Source organism: Narcine bancroftii, chromosome 12 (genome assembly GCF_036971445.1).
Source record: "Narcine bancroftii isolate sNarBan1 chromosome 12, sNarBan1.hap1, whole genome shotgun sequence".
NCBI lineage: Eukaryota > Metazoa > Chordata > Chondrichthyes > Torpediniformes > Narcinidae > Narcine > Narcine bancroftii.
In genome coordinates this window covers 20,144,297-20,161,206 of record NC_091480.1, presented here as the reverse complement: position 1 = coordinate 20,161,206, position 16,910 = coordinate 20,144,297, and the positions used below count along the sequence as shown (strand labels likewise).

Below are 16,910 nucleotides of genomic sequence, written 5' to 3'. Positions count from 1 at the left end.
GTTTATATTTTTTATAGTAATGTTGTGAGATGGTTATAATATGAATGTTTGCTCTGTAATATTTCTGCAAAACACCAATTTTAAGACTTGTTCATGACAATAAGTTCTGATTCTGATGTAAAATTCTTATCAGACTGACAGGTTAGATGTGATGATCCCCTGACTAGAGAGTTCACATCCTAGGTTCATGGTTTCCAAATCAATGGGTGGCCACTGCTATAGAAATGAGCAAAAATCTCTTCACCCAGAGTATGATAGATACTTACTGTTCTTTATCCTGGAGGACTAGACAGGAAGTGTGTTCAGGACACAGATTAATAGATTTTTAGATATTAAGGAGATGAGAGGACAGTGGTGGTGAGTTAAAGATTATCCATAGAGAATGGAACAAGCTCAAGGGGGTCAATGGTCTCATCTACTAACACCCTTGGCCATCTTGGTACTGGTGATCATTGGTTGGTTCAGGAACAGTCAAGTGCATTTATAGACACAGCTATTGTTTGGAGAATCCAGGAGGAGTTGTTTAAACGTGCAATATTCAAAGAGGAAACGGATAAATATTCAAGAAGGAGAAATGTGAACTAGTTTGAGAGGAGAGCAGAGTGATGAACTGGCACTAACTCTGGACCATAATTTTCATAATTCCATTAATCCGATTCAGTTGATTAATTTTGGTGCAAAACAGAAAATAATAAAACAGCATATAAAATTTGCAAATCCACCAAAGAATCCTGTAATCTGCAACATTTTTGATTAAACATATTTTGAAATGAGCCTTCAAGCTGTGCTGCTGTTTTTAAAATGATAAATTCAGTAACAGAGCTCTGATTATGTTTGTGAAATTATTCTGAAAGCATCCAGTCACCTGCAGCGTACAGTTGAGTTTTAATCAGCCCTCCCTCTTGAGAAACGAATATGTGGGGTATTGAACAAAAATCCCCTTATCATGTGCAGCACACAGTATTCCTTGCAAAGGGAACTTGTGTACATTAACATTCAATTACCAAAAGTGAAAATGCCTTGTACATGTTTCTCATTCCACCAATATTCTGCTGCCATGACTTCTTCCAACTGCATAAACCTTAAACATCTAATTATTTTATACATTATGAGAAAATTAATTAAATGTAATGACAAACTAACATTTCAATTATAGTCTCACTCAACTCTCAACATGTAATCTTTTTCAAGATTCAAGATTAATTTTATAGTCGTAATAAAACAGAAATTGTGTTATTACATAAAATTTCCTTTAGTCTGCTGTAAAGCAGACAAAGATTCTGTGCAGAAGTTGCACAGAACCCCTTACAGTCAGAGAAATAGAAGCAAAAGAGTTCCCCAGAGTTACTAAGTGTCCATGGATTCATCTCTAATGTTCCAGTAGCCACACAGCCTTCAGTCTAAACCATCAGCAACCTGAACTCTAGATGCACACCTCTGGCACGATCAGAAAGCCTCCAGCACCCTTGACACCCTCTCCCATCTTTGTTCCGATACCTGGTTCCCCTTCAGCCAGTCTCGAGCCTTTACTTTATTCCTCAGGTGCTGGTGGACCTGGTGTTGGCAAACCACAGGTTTAGTGCCAATTCCAAATCGCCCATTGACAGATGCAATCCGCACGGTGAAGGTACTCGTACACTGGAGTTGTGTTCTGGATTTGGATCAGGCCACAATGACAGAACAGCGATGTATTTCCTAAACAGGATGGTGCACAGCTTGAGGGGGAACTGTCTGGTACTCTTGTCCTTGTATGCGGCTAGTTTGGAAGATAATTTTAGAGTAGCTCAGGTTAGTATCTGCAATGCATCTTGCAGATGGTTCATACTGTAGTCGTAGCATTCTTATGGCGGATGGAGTGAATGATTAGAGTTTTGTATTTTCTGATGCTAACAACTATCCTGCAAAATAATCTGAAGATCTAAAATGATAAATGCAGCCACAGAGCCCTGATTATGTTTGCAAAGTTATTCTCAAAGCATCCAATCACCTGCAGCTTGTAGTTGGATTTTAATCAATCCTCCCTCCTCTTGAGAAACGAATATTTGGGATATTGAACAAAAATCCCCCTATCACAGACAATATTCAGTATTCTTTCAAGTCGAATAATTTCAAAACCACACACTTGATTCTGATGTAGATACTTCCATTTGATCATAGAACGTTGCACCAAAATTGTTTGCTCTTCTTTCAGAGTGAGATGATGGAATTAGACATATCTATGAGTACTGTGAGATAAAGCACAGCCTACTTCATTTGTTACTGATGTTTAGTAGTGCCCATTTCTGCTCTCTTCCTCCTCCTTCTCTCACTGGTGGGCAGCCCATCTCCCGTTTTCTCCATTTTACTGGGCAATTTCTTTCCATACAGTTGATACTCTTTATAAAACTGCTCAGGCACAATAAATGAATGCACCTGTGGCTCTCTCTAATGTAACATCTGCGGTATTGAGGACCCTCTGCTAATTGATCATGTCCACTTCAGTGGCTTTTTGTGCCTTGGCAGGGGCACGGTGGCTGCAATGTACATGACCACTCAGAAAGCAGATCACAGCCTTCCAACGTGCCAGGAGTTGAACCTGAGATGACAACATTCTTTTGTGAACTCTTCATTGTTAGATTGTTCCAAATTTAACATTGCTGGCAGAGGTATCTAAGATGTCATCCCAGCAATTACAGAGAGGCAACTTCACTTCTTTTCATCAAGATTTACAACCCCCTGTATGTTTGGAGTGGTAGGAGGAAGCTGGAGCACCCAGAGGAAACCCATACAGACACGGAGAGAACATGCAGACTCCTTATGGACCGCGCAGGATTTGAACCCCGGTCCTGTCTGCTGCCACTGAAACAGTGCTGCGCTAACCATGCTGCCCAAACTGCGTCAAACTGATTACTTTCTTCCACATTTTGTGCCTTATGACTTTGTACCCATGTCTACTTTTAGTTTTGGGCAGTGGAGAACATCGTGAGTCAAAACAAAATCAATTCATGGAAGGTTTGTGGAGTTCCACTGCTGGTGGTCTACGATTTCTATGCATGGACCTTGTCCAAGCATGTATCTGGCTAGAGATGCCACTGCCATCTTCTGCTCATTCGTGCACGTTTACCACATGACTGTCCGAATCCTGTGCATTTGCTGAAACTACTCAGTGCCAGCTAACATCAAGCCTGCATCTCTTAATAGAGAGTAGTTACAGCGACCAAAGAGATAGCAAGTCATAATATTTTTTCAGGATTATGATATGAATACCTTATATTTCAAATTTATTATCAGAGTACATACATGACATCCCAGACAATCCTGAACTTCTTTTTTTCCTGTGGGCGAGGGAGAATGACCACTTATTGGCAGTGGGGGAAAAAAACTGACTCAATTTACACATGTAAACAAATAAAGAAATGTAAACACACTGACTGAAAAACCGAGCGAGAGGAAAAAAAATCAATGAAGTGCAAAAGCAAGAGTCCTTGATTGAATTTGTTGTTGAGGAGTCTGATGGTGGAGGGGGATCAGCTATTCCTGAACCTGGTGGTGTGAGTCTTGTGAGACCTATACCTCTTTCCTGATGGTAGCAGCACGAAAAGAGCATGTGCTGGGTGACGAAGGTCCTTGATGATTGCCGGTGTTCTCTGATGGCAGAATTCCCTGTAGATTTTCCCGATGGTGGGGAAGGTTTTACCTCTGATGTCCTGGGCCGTGTCCACTCCCTTTTGGAAATGGTTAACAGTTGTACTTAGGACTTGTAGTCTTGGAGGCCTAAGTGGGCGACCAGGGGCAGTGCGTGGAGTTGGTCAAGCAAGTCAATGCCTCAGCTGAATTCATAGGGATTTGGTTCCAGACCTGGGAAAAGTTAAATGACTCGGAATATATGGTCAAAGTCAATTCAAGGTCAGTGAATAATGTCCTCCGATACCTGAAAATCTTGAACTCCTGCCCCCAACAAGATGTAGGCATTATTGGTATCATGGGCATCATTTAATGCCCATCATTTATTGCCTGTTGAACTCAGTGACATGAGCTGTCTCAGAACGGTAATGTATCACCCATAATGGTGTGGGTCTTGACTGACACTTATCCGGAACAGGTTCATGTACATGCAATGTCATAGTCACCAACACAGCCACAGCTCCATTAAACCGTAATAATTGAATTAGTTGAATTTAAATGCCCACCTGTCCCAGTAGGATTCAAATTAATTTCTCCAGGTCAATAATCCAAGCCTCTTGATATTAAGCTAATTACTTAATCATTATTCTACTGTACTTTGTCATTAAATGTTAATGAAAAGACACACAGAAATGCTTGGGGTTTGGCCTGTTTGCCCAAATGCCAACTGAAAATAACTAACACCACTGATGGGTGCAGTTCTGAACTTATTTTGTGTGGAGCAATGAACTGCTGTTTTGATGAAAGATAATTGACCTAAAATATTAGGACCTAAAAGGATGACCTGGTTAGGGTTACAAGGTTGAGAGGAAAAGACAGAGTGGATGTGAGTTGGCTTTTTTCACTTAGATTGGGGGAGATAAATGAGAGGTCATAGCTTTAAGCTGAAAGGGGAAAGGGTTACGAGGAACCTTCGGAGTAAGTTCTTCACTCAGAGAGTGGTGGGAGTGTGGAATGAGCTGCCATTTCAATGTGGGCTTCGATAATGAGTTTTAAGAAGATTGGATAAATGCATGGATGGGGGAGGTCTGGATGGTTATGGAATGGGACCAGGTCAATGGGACTAGCGGAGTAGTGGCTGGTACATTCTAGAAGGGCTGAATGGCCTGTTTTCTGTGCTGACATGTTCTATGCTTCGGTTTCCACTCAATGTTCATAAACATTACTGGGGTAATAGGTCATTTGAGTGTAATTGGCTGGCATAGTCTCGTGGGCTGAAAGGCCCTGTTAACGTGCTTTACGTCTAAATTTAATTTTAAAAATTAACTCCGTTCTCCCGCTTTGCACTACTAACTTGAAGTGCTCAAGCCCGAAAGGTTGGTTCTATAACCTCTGCTACATAAAATCCACGATTTGACCTGCTGAGTTTCTCCAGCGTTGTGTTTTTACTCCCTCTCTCTGCACGGTTCCTTATCTGCTAGGTTTTTAACAGCATTCTCTATTTCAGATTTCCACCAGCTGCAGGTTTTTGCTAACATGGGGCTTTCAGATGTAAATGCAAATGAGATTTAATTATCGTTCAACAGACCTTTCTTTATATCAGTGATTTAGATCTGCTCGTGTTTGGGACCTGCACTGCTCATCGGATTCTATATCGTGAAATATAGCACTTATTTGTTATGCAATGAAACAGTTATGTCAGTCATTCCTTGTTCACTGATTGCTGTTAACTTGCATCCAGTGGACCCATTGTGTTTTGTGCATGTAATGCACGGTTGTAGTTTAAACTCTGTTGCATATTACTTGAAAACATATTACATAATAGAATTTCTAGAATAGGGTTTTAGAAATGAGAATAATGTTTAAAAAAGCATATTGAACCTAAATTGAAGCAATCAATTCCCTCCTATTTTACATTTAGAAATAAGCATCTTTTGAATTTTTGCACAATTGGTTGCTTAACTATTTGTAGCAGTTAATGTCAGGTAACAGGTAATGCAAGGTGACGATTTGATGCTCTCTATGATGACAGTGGAGTGCTACTTCTGAGTGCTGGGTATGAGGTTAACTTTCCTATTGCTGCAAATTCAGTTCACTGCCTGTAATTTTCTGAAATCAGGCTCTGAATCGCAATCTCTATCTAGAGAACAGCAGGGAGATAAAGGTGGCCAAAACAGTTTCAGAGACAACTAATTTTGGTTTAACCTTTTAAGGTTAGAATGCCTGACGTCAACAATGTTTAATTTTACAGGACTAACATCCAATGCCAACTGGTGAAAATGTTTGCGATGTTTATATGAACCATTGCGCATTAGATTGAAGCTGTAAGAACATGAGATTACATTGATCCTGTGGTTTATTATAAGGTAGATGGATGTTTTATATAATTCTGGACCAGACATTTGTTTTTTTTTTGTTTAAAGAGGAAATTAAATTATCATTAGATAGTTTTGTTTGCTTCAGTTTCATTTCCACCTCACAAAACCCCCGAATTGGGATGGTAGCCTGTGGTGCGCTGTTAGATAGAATCAGACACACACAAGGTAAAGACTGAACAACAGGCTTTAATCCACAAAGATCTCCACAGAGCCAGGCTGGTTGTGGCTGCAGCAACTCAGTGTGAGGCCTCGGGAGACCGGGATAGGCTTATATCCCTGAGGGTGATTGACACCCGACTGGGTGGGCCTTGATCCATTCAGGCCAACTGATTGACAGCCAGCCAGGTGTTGTCCTGTCCCCTTACACTCCTGCAGGTACAGAGCTTGCCCCCTGCAGTAGGCTGGTGGTGTACCACCACATAGCCTAACCTTGGTGTCCCAATCTACAGGGGCTTCTGAGTTTTCAATGTCAGCCAAGCTGCCAGAGGCTTGCATGTATTTCCCCACAATGGTGAAATGATCTGGATGATCTTATTCAGCTCATGGCCAGATACTTTGAAGCATTCTTGATGCAAATAAGTGGCATGTGAAGGTGGGAGAGGTTTTGCGAATGACTAAGTCAGGGTATGGATCAAAATGGAGATTGGTTCAGTGTAGGTATCAACGGAGGCTGAAAGGTAGCATGGTCTTAGACATTTTACCACAAGAACTGAAGCAAACGATCGGGACTACTATGCCAAAGAAATTCGGAAGAAATGCTGCATTGTTGAAGTTTTATTTTTTTGGATAAGAGTATTAGGGTGAGCCCTAAGAGGTTACATAGTCACAAAGTGTGTAGAAGTATATTTTCTAGTGCCTCAACCAAATGATCTCTCTCAATACTTTTCACTTTGTAACTTGTAAGGTCTTGCAAAATGCAGTGGAAATTGACATTACTTTTGGCAGGATATTTTAAAATTAATTCTTAATTGAGACATACAACATGGTAACTGACCCTTTTGGCTCTCGAACCCATGCCGCTCGATTGACCTACAATCCCTGGTACGTTTTTGAATGGTGGGAGGAAACCTATGCAGACACGGGAGAACGGACAAACTCCTCACAGCGACGGATTCAAACTCGAGTTGCTGGCGCTGTAATAACGTTGCGCGAACCATTACACAATCCATCCTAAAATGATCCCTTTTGCATTGACTATGATGTTAATTGCAAATATTCAACGTGTTTTGGCAATAATTTAAAAATGATGATTTCACACAGTGGGTTGAATCAATGCATTGATCCCAAGGAACTGCGGCAGGAACTACAGACATGTGAACATCAGAGAAATGTGGAAAAGGTAATGGGTCATTCAACCCATTGAGACTATTGCACCATCCAAATCAATCATGGGGGTGTAGGAAGGGGGAGTTCAGCAATTCCCCAAATCCGTTTCACTGCCTTGGTTCTCTATTTCTGCTTAACAGAGGCAGGGATACCAGTGTTGATTTTTTTTAATGAGAAGACTGAAAAACACACAAATGCTGGAGGAACTCAGCATCCGTAGGAGCTAAAGAAGTGGGGGTGGGGGGGGATAGTTTAACAGAAACCAGAGAAGTGGCCATCCTAGGGTTCTTAAGGAAGTGGCCATTCAGATAGCAGATGCTTTAAGAATTATTTTCCAGAACTCGATAGACTCAGGATCAGTACCCATGGATTGGAGGGTAGCTAATGTTACCCCACTATTTAAAAAGGGGGGTAGAGAACAAATGGGGAATTATAGGCCAGTGAGCCTTATATCAGTAGTGGGCAAAATGATGGAATACATTATTAAGGATGTAATAGCGGAGCATATGACTAGCAGAGAAGGGATCAGACGGAGTCAACATGGATTTTACAAAAGGTAAAAGAGTTGGGATAAATGGCTCGTTTTCTGAGTGGCAGGCGGTGACCAGTGGGGTGCCACAGGGATCTGTACTGGGACCCCAGCTGTTCACAAATACATTAATGATCTGGATGAGGGGATTGGATGTAATATCTCCAAATTTGCAGATGACACTAAGCTAGGAGAGGTTGTGTGCACGGAAGAGGGGGTCAGGAAGCTCCAGTGTGATTTGGATAAATTGAGGGACTGGGCAGATACATGGCAAATGCACTACAATGTGGATAAATGTGAGGTTATCCACTTTGGTAATACAAACCGGAGGGCAGATTACTATTTAAATGGCAATAGATTAAGAGATGGGGAAGTGCAGAGAGACCTAGGGGTACTTGTACACCAGTCTCTGAAGGCGAGCATGCAGGTACAGCAGGCGGTTAAAAAGGCAAATGGTATGTTGACCTTCATATCAAGAGGGTTTGAGTATAGGAACAAGGATACCTTACTGCAGCTGTAAAGAGCCTTGGTGAGACCCCACCTGGAGTATTGTGTGCAGTTTTGGTCACCTTATCTAAGGAAGGATGTTCTTGCAATGGAGGGAGTGCAGAGGCGATTCACCAGGCTGATACCTGCAATGGCAGGAATGACTTATGAAGAAAGATTGCGCAAATTGGGATTGTACTCGCTGGAGTTTAGACGATTGAGAGGGGATCTCATAGAGACATATAAAATTCTGGCAGGATTGGACAGAATGGATGCAGATGGGATGTTTCCAAGGATGGGAAAATCCAGAACCTGGGGCCATGGTTTGAGGATAATAGGCAAACCATTTAGGACCGAGATGAGGAGGAATTTCTTGACCCAGAGGGTGGTGAAACTGTGGAATTCATTGCCACAGAGGGCAGAAGAGGCAGGTTCAATAAATATATTTAAGGGGGAATTAGATCTATTTCTTCAGTATGAGGGTATTAAAGGTTACGGAGAGAAGGCGGGGACGGGGAACTGAACTTTAAGATCAGCCATGATCTCGTTGAATGGCGGAGCAGGCTCGAATGACCTACTCTTGCTCCTATCTTCTATGTTTCTATGTAAGTTAATGTTAATGCCAAGGGGTCCAGGTGGAAGATGAGTTGCTCATTGAATTTGTGGGTGGTTTCAGTCTGGCAGTACATGAGACGTGGACAGACATGTAAACAAGGGAATAGACGAAATGGGAGGCATCTGGGAGTATGCTATTGCGCCAGACAGAGCAAAAGAGCTCCTGGTCTCCCAGTCTGCACCCAGTCTCTCTGATGTTGAGGAGACAACTGCAGATTCACAAGTCGGTTAATCCAGCGTTAACAGCTTGTGGGGAGAGTTTCAGATTTTTATTGTCCTATGTGTTAAGAAGTGAAAATGAATTAACCTCATTAAATAGTAGACTCTTGTGCGTTGAGATCTTGGCCATGAGTGGCTCTGGATGAATGAGTCAGCACAGATGTGTCCCACACTGTGAATGCACATCATGGCATGAGTATAAACACAAAGATTAAAGGCAAGACACAAATCTTTTTTTTGTATTTTAAAATATTGCAGTCAAAACACAATATGACAGAAGGCATCTATATACAACAGCAGTGTTTTTGGTATGATACAGTATTTAATACAACTGTTGATAATCTGCAAAATCTTGTTCTGTCAAACAAAAGCAGACTTCACACCAGAAGGCAGCTAAGGCACAATTTCTGTGTTTCTTTTTCTCTCTGCTAATAGGAGGACAATTGGGTGCAAAACAGCTAGTGCAATTACTTGCAGGATATAATTCTACATACAGGAAATTGTACTAGTTTTCAGAACTTTGATCAAAAGGTCAAATTAAAGATTTTTTTAAACTCATAAAATATTTTATTACTTTAAATAAATAACAAAATATTTACATCTTTCACTGCACATTGGAAATTGTCCTTTCATTGTATATACAGGTTCAGTTTATAAAATAATTCTTTACAGATTTTTTAAATGTATATTTGGATCTTTAATAAAATAACCATCATATTTTAAACTCCAATCGGTCATCTTTCTCTTTCAGAAGAAGGGTGTGACCACTAACTTGTTAGGAGACCAGCACTGATGATCTGACATCCACACATTTGATGACATTTGACGAGTGTACCTTTATTAACTCAAAGACCCTTTAATGAGGACTTTGGGCACGAATTGACCTAACCGTGACAAACAAAGCTCATTGAACAAAATATGCGACAATTTACAAATACGGTGCAGTGAACAGCACCTGAATACTTGCTCTGTTATCAGAGACATCTGTACAGCATCTTGCAGTTTATTTGGCAAGTTAATCTTCAATTGTTGATAAGAACTCACAACAGGGAACAGTTTGCATAGATCATACATTCAGCTCAGGTGAAGCAGGCTCAGAAGATATTTCCAGTATTTATGTATCAGGTAAAATAAACTCCCATACACATACCTATGAGGTAGCACCCTGACAGCCCCCCCCCCACCCCCCGCTACAGAAAGGAGAGGGGCATTAAGCTCAAAGCTTGATGACAAGAAATACATGGGCATCAGCACCACACAGCCTCCGTAATGAACTGCTGGGGAACAATTTCTTAATTTCCTCCCCAAAAGAAGACTTTGTTCACTCAGTTGTGAAATCTCGTCAACTTTATGCTTTTAACTTGTACATTTGGATAGATTGAGCAAATTGGCAAAGAATACCTGCTGTGTACATTTCCAAAAGGCAGAATCTTGAAACTGGAGCCTTGGGGAATAGACAGTTAGTTTGCATTCATAATGAAGTTTGTGGTACACATGTAGTCGGCCACTGTTCAACATGCTATGCTCTGAGAAATTTAATTTTTTAAGTACCATATATATGCGTGTAATAGTCGTATTCTGTGGACCATTTTTAGGGTAAAATTAGGGGGTCGACTATTACATGCATACTACTCTTGACTGCAACAAGTACCTGCGTTGTTTGAGGCCTCGGGAACTCAGGTGGGTGAGGCCTAGGCGAGAGTCTATGGTCAGGGCGTTGTGAGCGTGGATGGACGAGTGCCCAAGGCAAGGATCTGTGGCCGGGGCGGCAGGAGCTCAGATGGGTGGCTGAAGTGAGGGTCTGTGGTTGGGGCGTTAGGAGTTCCGGTTGGCAGGCGTCAGGAGCTCAGATGGGCGGTCGAGGCGAGGGTTCGCGGCTGGGTCGTCGGGAGCTCAGATGTGTTGGTGGCAGGCGCCAAGGTGAGGGTGTCAACCATTGCACATGTATATACGGTATTTCCATTTTTAGTGAATGAAAAGCAGGGACAGCACATATAATATTGAAATAAATCGCTCACCAACTTTTTAAAAATATTGGCTCCAATTTTAGCCTTGCTACGATCAAACTATTCAAGCTCCCATGTACCAGTATAATTTACCAAGCGCAGTCAAATCCATTGGCAAAAATTAGAAGAGGCCAGTTTTCTCTAAAATCGGCTAGCTGAGAACTGCCCAGATTCCAGAAATACAAATGTATGAACTGGATCAGTGAGGGATATATTCTTGATCACTGGCTTCTACCATCCCCATTAGCACCACAACCATCCTTTAGTCTAAGCCAGTGGTATTCAAACTGCCCCCCTAAACTCACATTCCACTTTAAGTAATCCCTATGTCATAGATGCTCTGTGATTAGTAAGGGATTGCTTAAAGTGGTATGTGGATGGAAAGAAAAAGGTTGAAAACTATTGTTTTAATCGTCCCTCATTGACTCGTTACGTGCAGGGTTTCATAACTCCAAAGGAAATGGGCCAATGACAATTTTTCTGTAACAATTGTATCTACAGCAGTGATTCTCAACTTTCCTTTCCCACTCACATATCACCTTAAGCAATCCCTTACTAATCACAGGGCCCTTATGGCACAGGGATTGTTTAAGGTGGAATGTGAGTTTCAGGGGCAGTTTGAAAATCAGTGGTCTAAACATTCATCAAGTCCTGTTCAGATTCTTGAACAAATTTGTGACTGAGGCTGCTAGTTTAGCTGATTACTAATGTGTCAGGTGCTTTTATGGAATAATGCAGAATGACTACTTCTGAAAACATCAAGGCACCATTAACTTCAGGTGAGAGATTTCCTGTTGACGGCGGGTGTTAAATGCATCCAAATGTACAAGTCACTCATTTGTGCACAATTATTTTTGTTGTCTTAAATGGACAGGAATATATGAGAAATTATACACCCAGCAGCCAAAACTCTCACATGCACTTGGTGCTTGTAACTAAGGGTGAATTTCTCCCCTAAAATGTCTGAAGAGGCAAGGAGAAAGAGGTTTCAGTTGACAGCTTACATAAACGTCAAATAGGAACCTTCTGCTTTCTCCCACTGACCTCTGGTGCCATGGTATCATTTTTCCGCTTCGACTTTAGAAATACTTTGTTAATTTTGTACCAAGACTCCTTTTAGCAAGGAGAATGTGAGAATTGACATTTGGGTGAAATCCATGGTCTTTAGGGGCCAAATCGCCACAGTTGAATCTCAATTCTCTACATTTTGCATGACGTGTGAGTGGAGAATGCTGAGAAATTAAAGGGCCATGTGAGGCCAATCTTGTGAAGAAATTCAAACTCTCAACTGATTTGATGTTTAAGATTAATTGTTTGACACAACTGTTGACAATAGATTAAGTTAAAATGGAGATGGAGGTCATTTGAGCTTAATTATTTCACTAGAAATGTGGAACAAAAAATGTGCCAGACTGCCTATTGCTTGAAAGGTCATCCAGACAATAATAGTTCACCGACTTCAAATACATGAATGTTCAAAAGACCAGGGATTTTCAGAATAATTAGTTATTCCAGCTCGTGATTCGAAAGACCTTCAATTTTGCAAACTATTTTAACCTTTTAAAAGACACCCTAGCAATAATATAAAAGCAACTGTTCAGCGATGTATTTCACCTACTGAAGATGGAGTTTGGTTCCAGGTTAATTCTGCCTTACCAGCTGCTGCTAAGTTTGCACTAAAGTTGCAACTGAAAGGAAGCAAGGTACCGTGCACAGCCCACAGCCTCTGTCGCACTAGTGTGATGACAAATGTCTGCACCTTCGCCTACGGCTCCCGGATTTAAAAAAAAAGCACACATCTGGTGCTGCGCTCAATTAGCTTTGTTTTCGTTGAAAGTGCAACGTCATTCATTGTTTTTTTTTTTGGAAAAACCTGTTACAATTAGAAAGCTTTTATTAAAAAAAAAAGCTATAAATTTATCAGGAATGTTTGATGTAGATAATTTTTTAAGTGTTGACGTGAAAAGTAGTGATGGTCCCGAAAACTCGGATTTCTTTTGGAGTTGCTAACTTTAGATAGTTTCAACCTATAATCTTTTTTGAATCCAGTTCCTTGTCCTGGCTGCAGTATAATGCTTGGATCATCTGTAACACACATGGAATACTCAGTGATGAAAGCCCCATTTCAGCAGACAGTGCTACAACCCAGTTTGGAGGGCAGGCTCTCACCTTTGCAATAGGTGCAACAACTGTTGAAGCTACCCTCCCATTCCACAGAGTCGCGTTAACTGAGGCATTAAGACCCCTACGGGTTCTTTTTAGGTCGGGTACGGGGAAAGAAAGTACGAAGTCGGGGGCACAGGCCTTTGTCAATAAAGGCAGATTATTAGTCGGATATAGGTATCAAACTGCAAAGTCACTGACTAAAATGTTAAATAAATAGAGAGCGAAAATTTCCTTCTATTCCTTTCGTACATTGTTTCTTTCCTAATGCCAGCACAGCTAACATGGACTTCTTCTGTGTACACCATTGTCTTCAGTTTTAAATTCACTGCTCTAGCTTTGCCACAATTTGATGAAGACATCTTGGAATTGTTGCGAAGAACTAAGGGAGAGATCCAACTGCAGAAATTAATTCTGTTATCAGGCAATGTGTGTTCCTGTGCTGACTTGGGGGTTGCACCAGGTGCTACCTCAAGCGCCCATTGGCTTTGACGGGACCCAGTTCCGATTTGGGGTCTGGACTCTGGGAGCTCCAGGTTGTCTGACTGCAGGTCTGTATCACCGGGCAAGAGGTGGCACCAATTGTACATATGTCCACAGCTGACCACAAGCTGTTCACCATGGGATCCACCCAGTTCTCCAGCTGTGAACCAGTGAGAGCTGCATTGCGCTTGGCTTGTTCCACTTGGCTTGGGGTGACGTGCACGTTCAGGGCATTATTCAAGCCCTGGAAGCTCTGTTCCATGTAGGCATTCTTAGGTGGCCCACTGTGTAAACTAAGTGCTTCCTCTGCAAGAAAAGAAAAAGGCCCATTAAATCATTTGCAAGCACTTGAAGGGAATTTCCATTGTACTTTGTAACAACAGTCAGAAATATAATAGCTGTTGATTAAAGCACAAAACTGCACACCTTCAAATCAGCTGTCTTTTAAGAAAATGTTTTTACACCTGCACACAGACCATGAATGTGTGCAATCTAGCACTTTTGACACCTCAGTAAATAGGAGGACTTGCAATTGTACAACAGAGGTTTGTCTACAATCAGGCAGCCAACAGGTTAGGGGTGAGTTTGCAGATGGAATAAAATGTGGGGAAATGCAAGGCTATCCACTTTGGTAGAAGACTAAAAAGTTAGCTATGACAGGATCAAAATCGGTGCAGACATGATGGGCCGAAGAGTCTGTACGTGTGTTCTATTGATCTACCTAACATTTCATCTGAATGAAGGCCTTTCTGACTGGGTGTTGATCTTAACATTATTGAGCGCAAGAATCTGGAGTGAAACTTGAGTCCACAAGCTCTGATTCAGAAGTGAGGTGACGACAAAGTGAGACAAAGCTGAAACTGCCTGATGGTTGTTACCTGCTGATTAATCTCTGCTGGTTGCTTGCTTTCGTAATCCACCTGCATTAATTGTCAAAGCTACATACGTTAGATACTCATTATGCCTGAAAACTGAAGCCAGATAAATTGGTTCAGTAACACTCCTGGTTCAAACTGACAACCCTTTAGTGCATATCGAATAATTGTGGAATCCTTTAACACTCACAGATGGCAGGAGAAATTATAAATAGCACTTGAGAAAAACACTTGTGATGTTTCCATTCAATGATTCAACTGTTCAGATGGAACAAACAAAAAAAAGATTATTTAAACAAACCACCCTGACTGAGCCAACCCTGTTGAACTTGGAGTGTCACCTGCTACTCTTTAGGTTCTAGTATTTGAACATGAGCAACACGATCAATAAGGTCTCGAGGTTATAAGGTCTGGATGTGCATCCAGAGGTCCGGGCCATTTGTCAGGACATGAATTTAAAATATAAACTATAATAGTAGATTGACCAGAATGTTGTCTAAAGCCATGGAGAGAGATCTACCAGACCCACCAAAACAGTTGATTTTTAGGGGTTGAGGCAAAATATAAGTCATGGTTCGCGCAATGCTGTTACAGCACCAGTGATTGGGACTGGAGTTTGTACGTCCTCCCCATGTCCGTGTGGGTTTCTTCTGGGGGCTCTAGTTTCCTCCCACCCTTCAAAAACGCATCAGAGTGGTAGGTCAATTGGTGTAATTGGGCAACACGGGTTCGTGGGCTGCAATGGCCTGTTACTGTGTTGTATGTCTAAATTTTTTTTAAAAATGAAGGACAAAAAATTGCTATGGTCATCTACAACCCATGAATGAACAAGTTTACAAAGAAAAGCTTTATCACTTTTACCAACAAGTGAACTAAATGGATTGTGGTCCATGGCTGCCGATAACTTCCATGGTCCAACAATTAGAAAGAGAGGAAATGAAGTAGCAACAAACTTGCAGAAGCCGCTGTTAATTCTACAGTTCAGGTACAGTCAAAGAACTTTGGAGTTGGTTCATTCCTTTCCTCCAGTGCTGGGCACCAAAAAGATTGGAAGGCATTGCAGGCACAGAAACAACTTCATGATTTAGGGTACATGGTTAACGCAATGCTGTTACAGAGTGAGTGATTGGAACTGGGGTTCGATTCTCACCCTGTATGTAAGGAATTTGTATGTTCTCCCTGTGTTGACATGGGTTTTCCCCGAGGGCTCCGGTTTCCTCCCACCATTCAAAAAATAAACCACACCAGGGGTTAAATGTCAATTGGGTGTCTTGGGCGGCAGGGCTCGTGGGCCGGAAGTGCCTGTTACTGTGCTTTATGGCTAAATTTAAATATGATCTCACTTCCAAACTCCCTTTTTGTTTTATTCTTGATGTGGATAGAGCTATTTGTACCCCTGTAAAACACAGGACCACTTTTATTAATTTCATTTTGATTGGTGATGTTGATGCAACCTTTTATAGGCCGTTAGGGAATGGAACTTGCATTTTAATTTCAAAGGGAATGAAGAACGACTTAAATATTTCCCATCAATAAGATTTTCCATCTGGCTGAGGATCTGTACCTGATCTCAGATAACGCATCCAATTGCTCCAAGTAATAAGAATCTGATGAGGGTAGCTTCTGCCTTAACTTGTGTCCGACAAGAAAATGGCAGATTTTACCCATCAGGGGGAAAAAAAGCACAATAACTGCAGATGATGGAATCTTGAGCTACCATTTCCCCTTCCCATCCAGATCACGAGAAAGCCTGAAACGCTGATTGCCTATTTCTCTTCTTGGATGCTGAGTCATTCCAGCCAACACAGATCTGCTGTCCAGCAACGTGAGGGTCATAAGGGAAGACGTGTGCAAAACTCATCCCAACAAATTCACACTTCTAGCAGAGAATGTGCTAAAAATTGCACAAGTATAAAAGTGACCACTGTACTCAGAGTTAGAAAAAGTGTACATTTGGATCTGTTATAACGACTTGGGGGAATTCAGCATGGTTATTGTGTTCAGTGGGACATATTTCGATAAGAGTTTTCTCATTCAGGTGCAGAATAAAGGACCAATAGCTGTCGGGTCAGTAAAACCCAAAAGTCTGCAGACACTATGAGTATAAACAGAATACTAAATAGCTGGAGGAACTCAGCACATCCTCCACAAGAGGTAAAGATATATAACCGACATTTTGGGCCTGAGCCCTTCTCAGAAATAGTTCATTTCTGGTAAATTGTGTTGG

General features: G+C 41.4%; 1 protein-coding gene and 1 long non-coding RNA gene across 3 annotated transcripts in view; one reads left to right on the top strand and one right to left on the bottom strand.

The window, feature by feature from the left end:
* The window catches only part of LOC138747405 (uncharacterized), a 300,059-nt gene that overhangs the window by 261,049 nt on the left and 22,100 nt on the right, over positions 1–16,910 (top strand). The gene's annotated exons all lie outside the window — the stretch shown is intronic.
* The window catches only part of xylt1 (xylosyltransferase I), a 235,230-nt gene continuing 228,020 nt past the window's right edge, over positions 9,701–16,910 (bottom strand). The window contains exon 11 of the mRNA XM_069906589.1: positions 9,701–14,114. Within this exon, the coding sequence (XP_069762690.1) occupies positions 13,792–14,114 (323 nt within the window). The 3' untranslated portion in view covers positions 9,701–13,791. The remainder of the gene's footprint in view (positions 14,115–16,910) is intronic.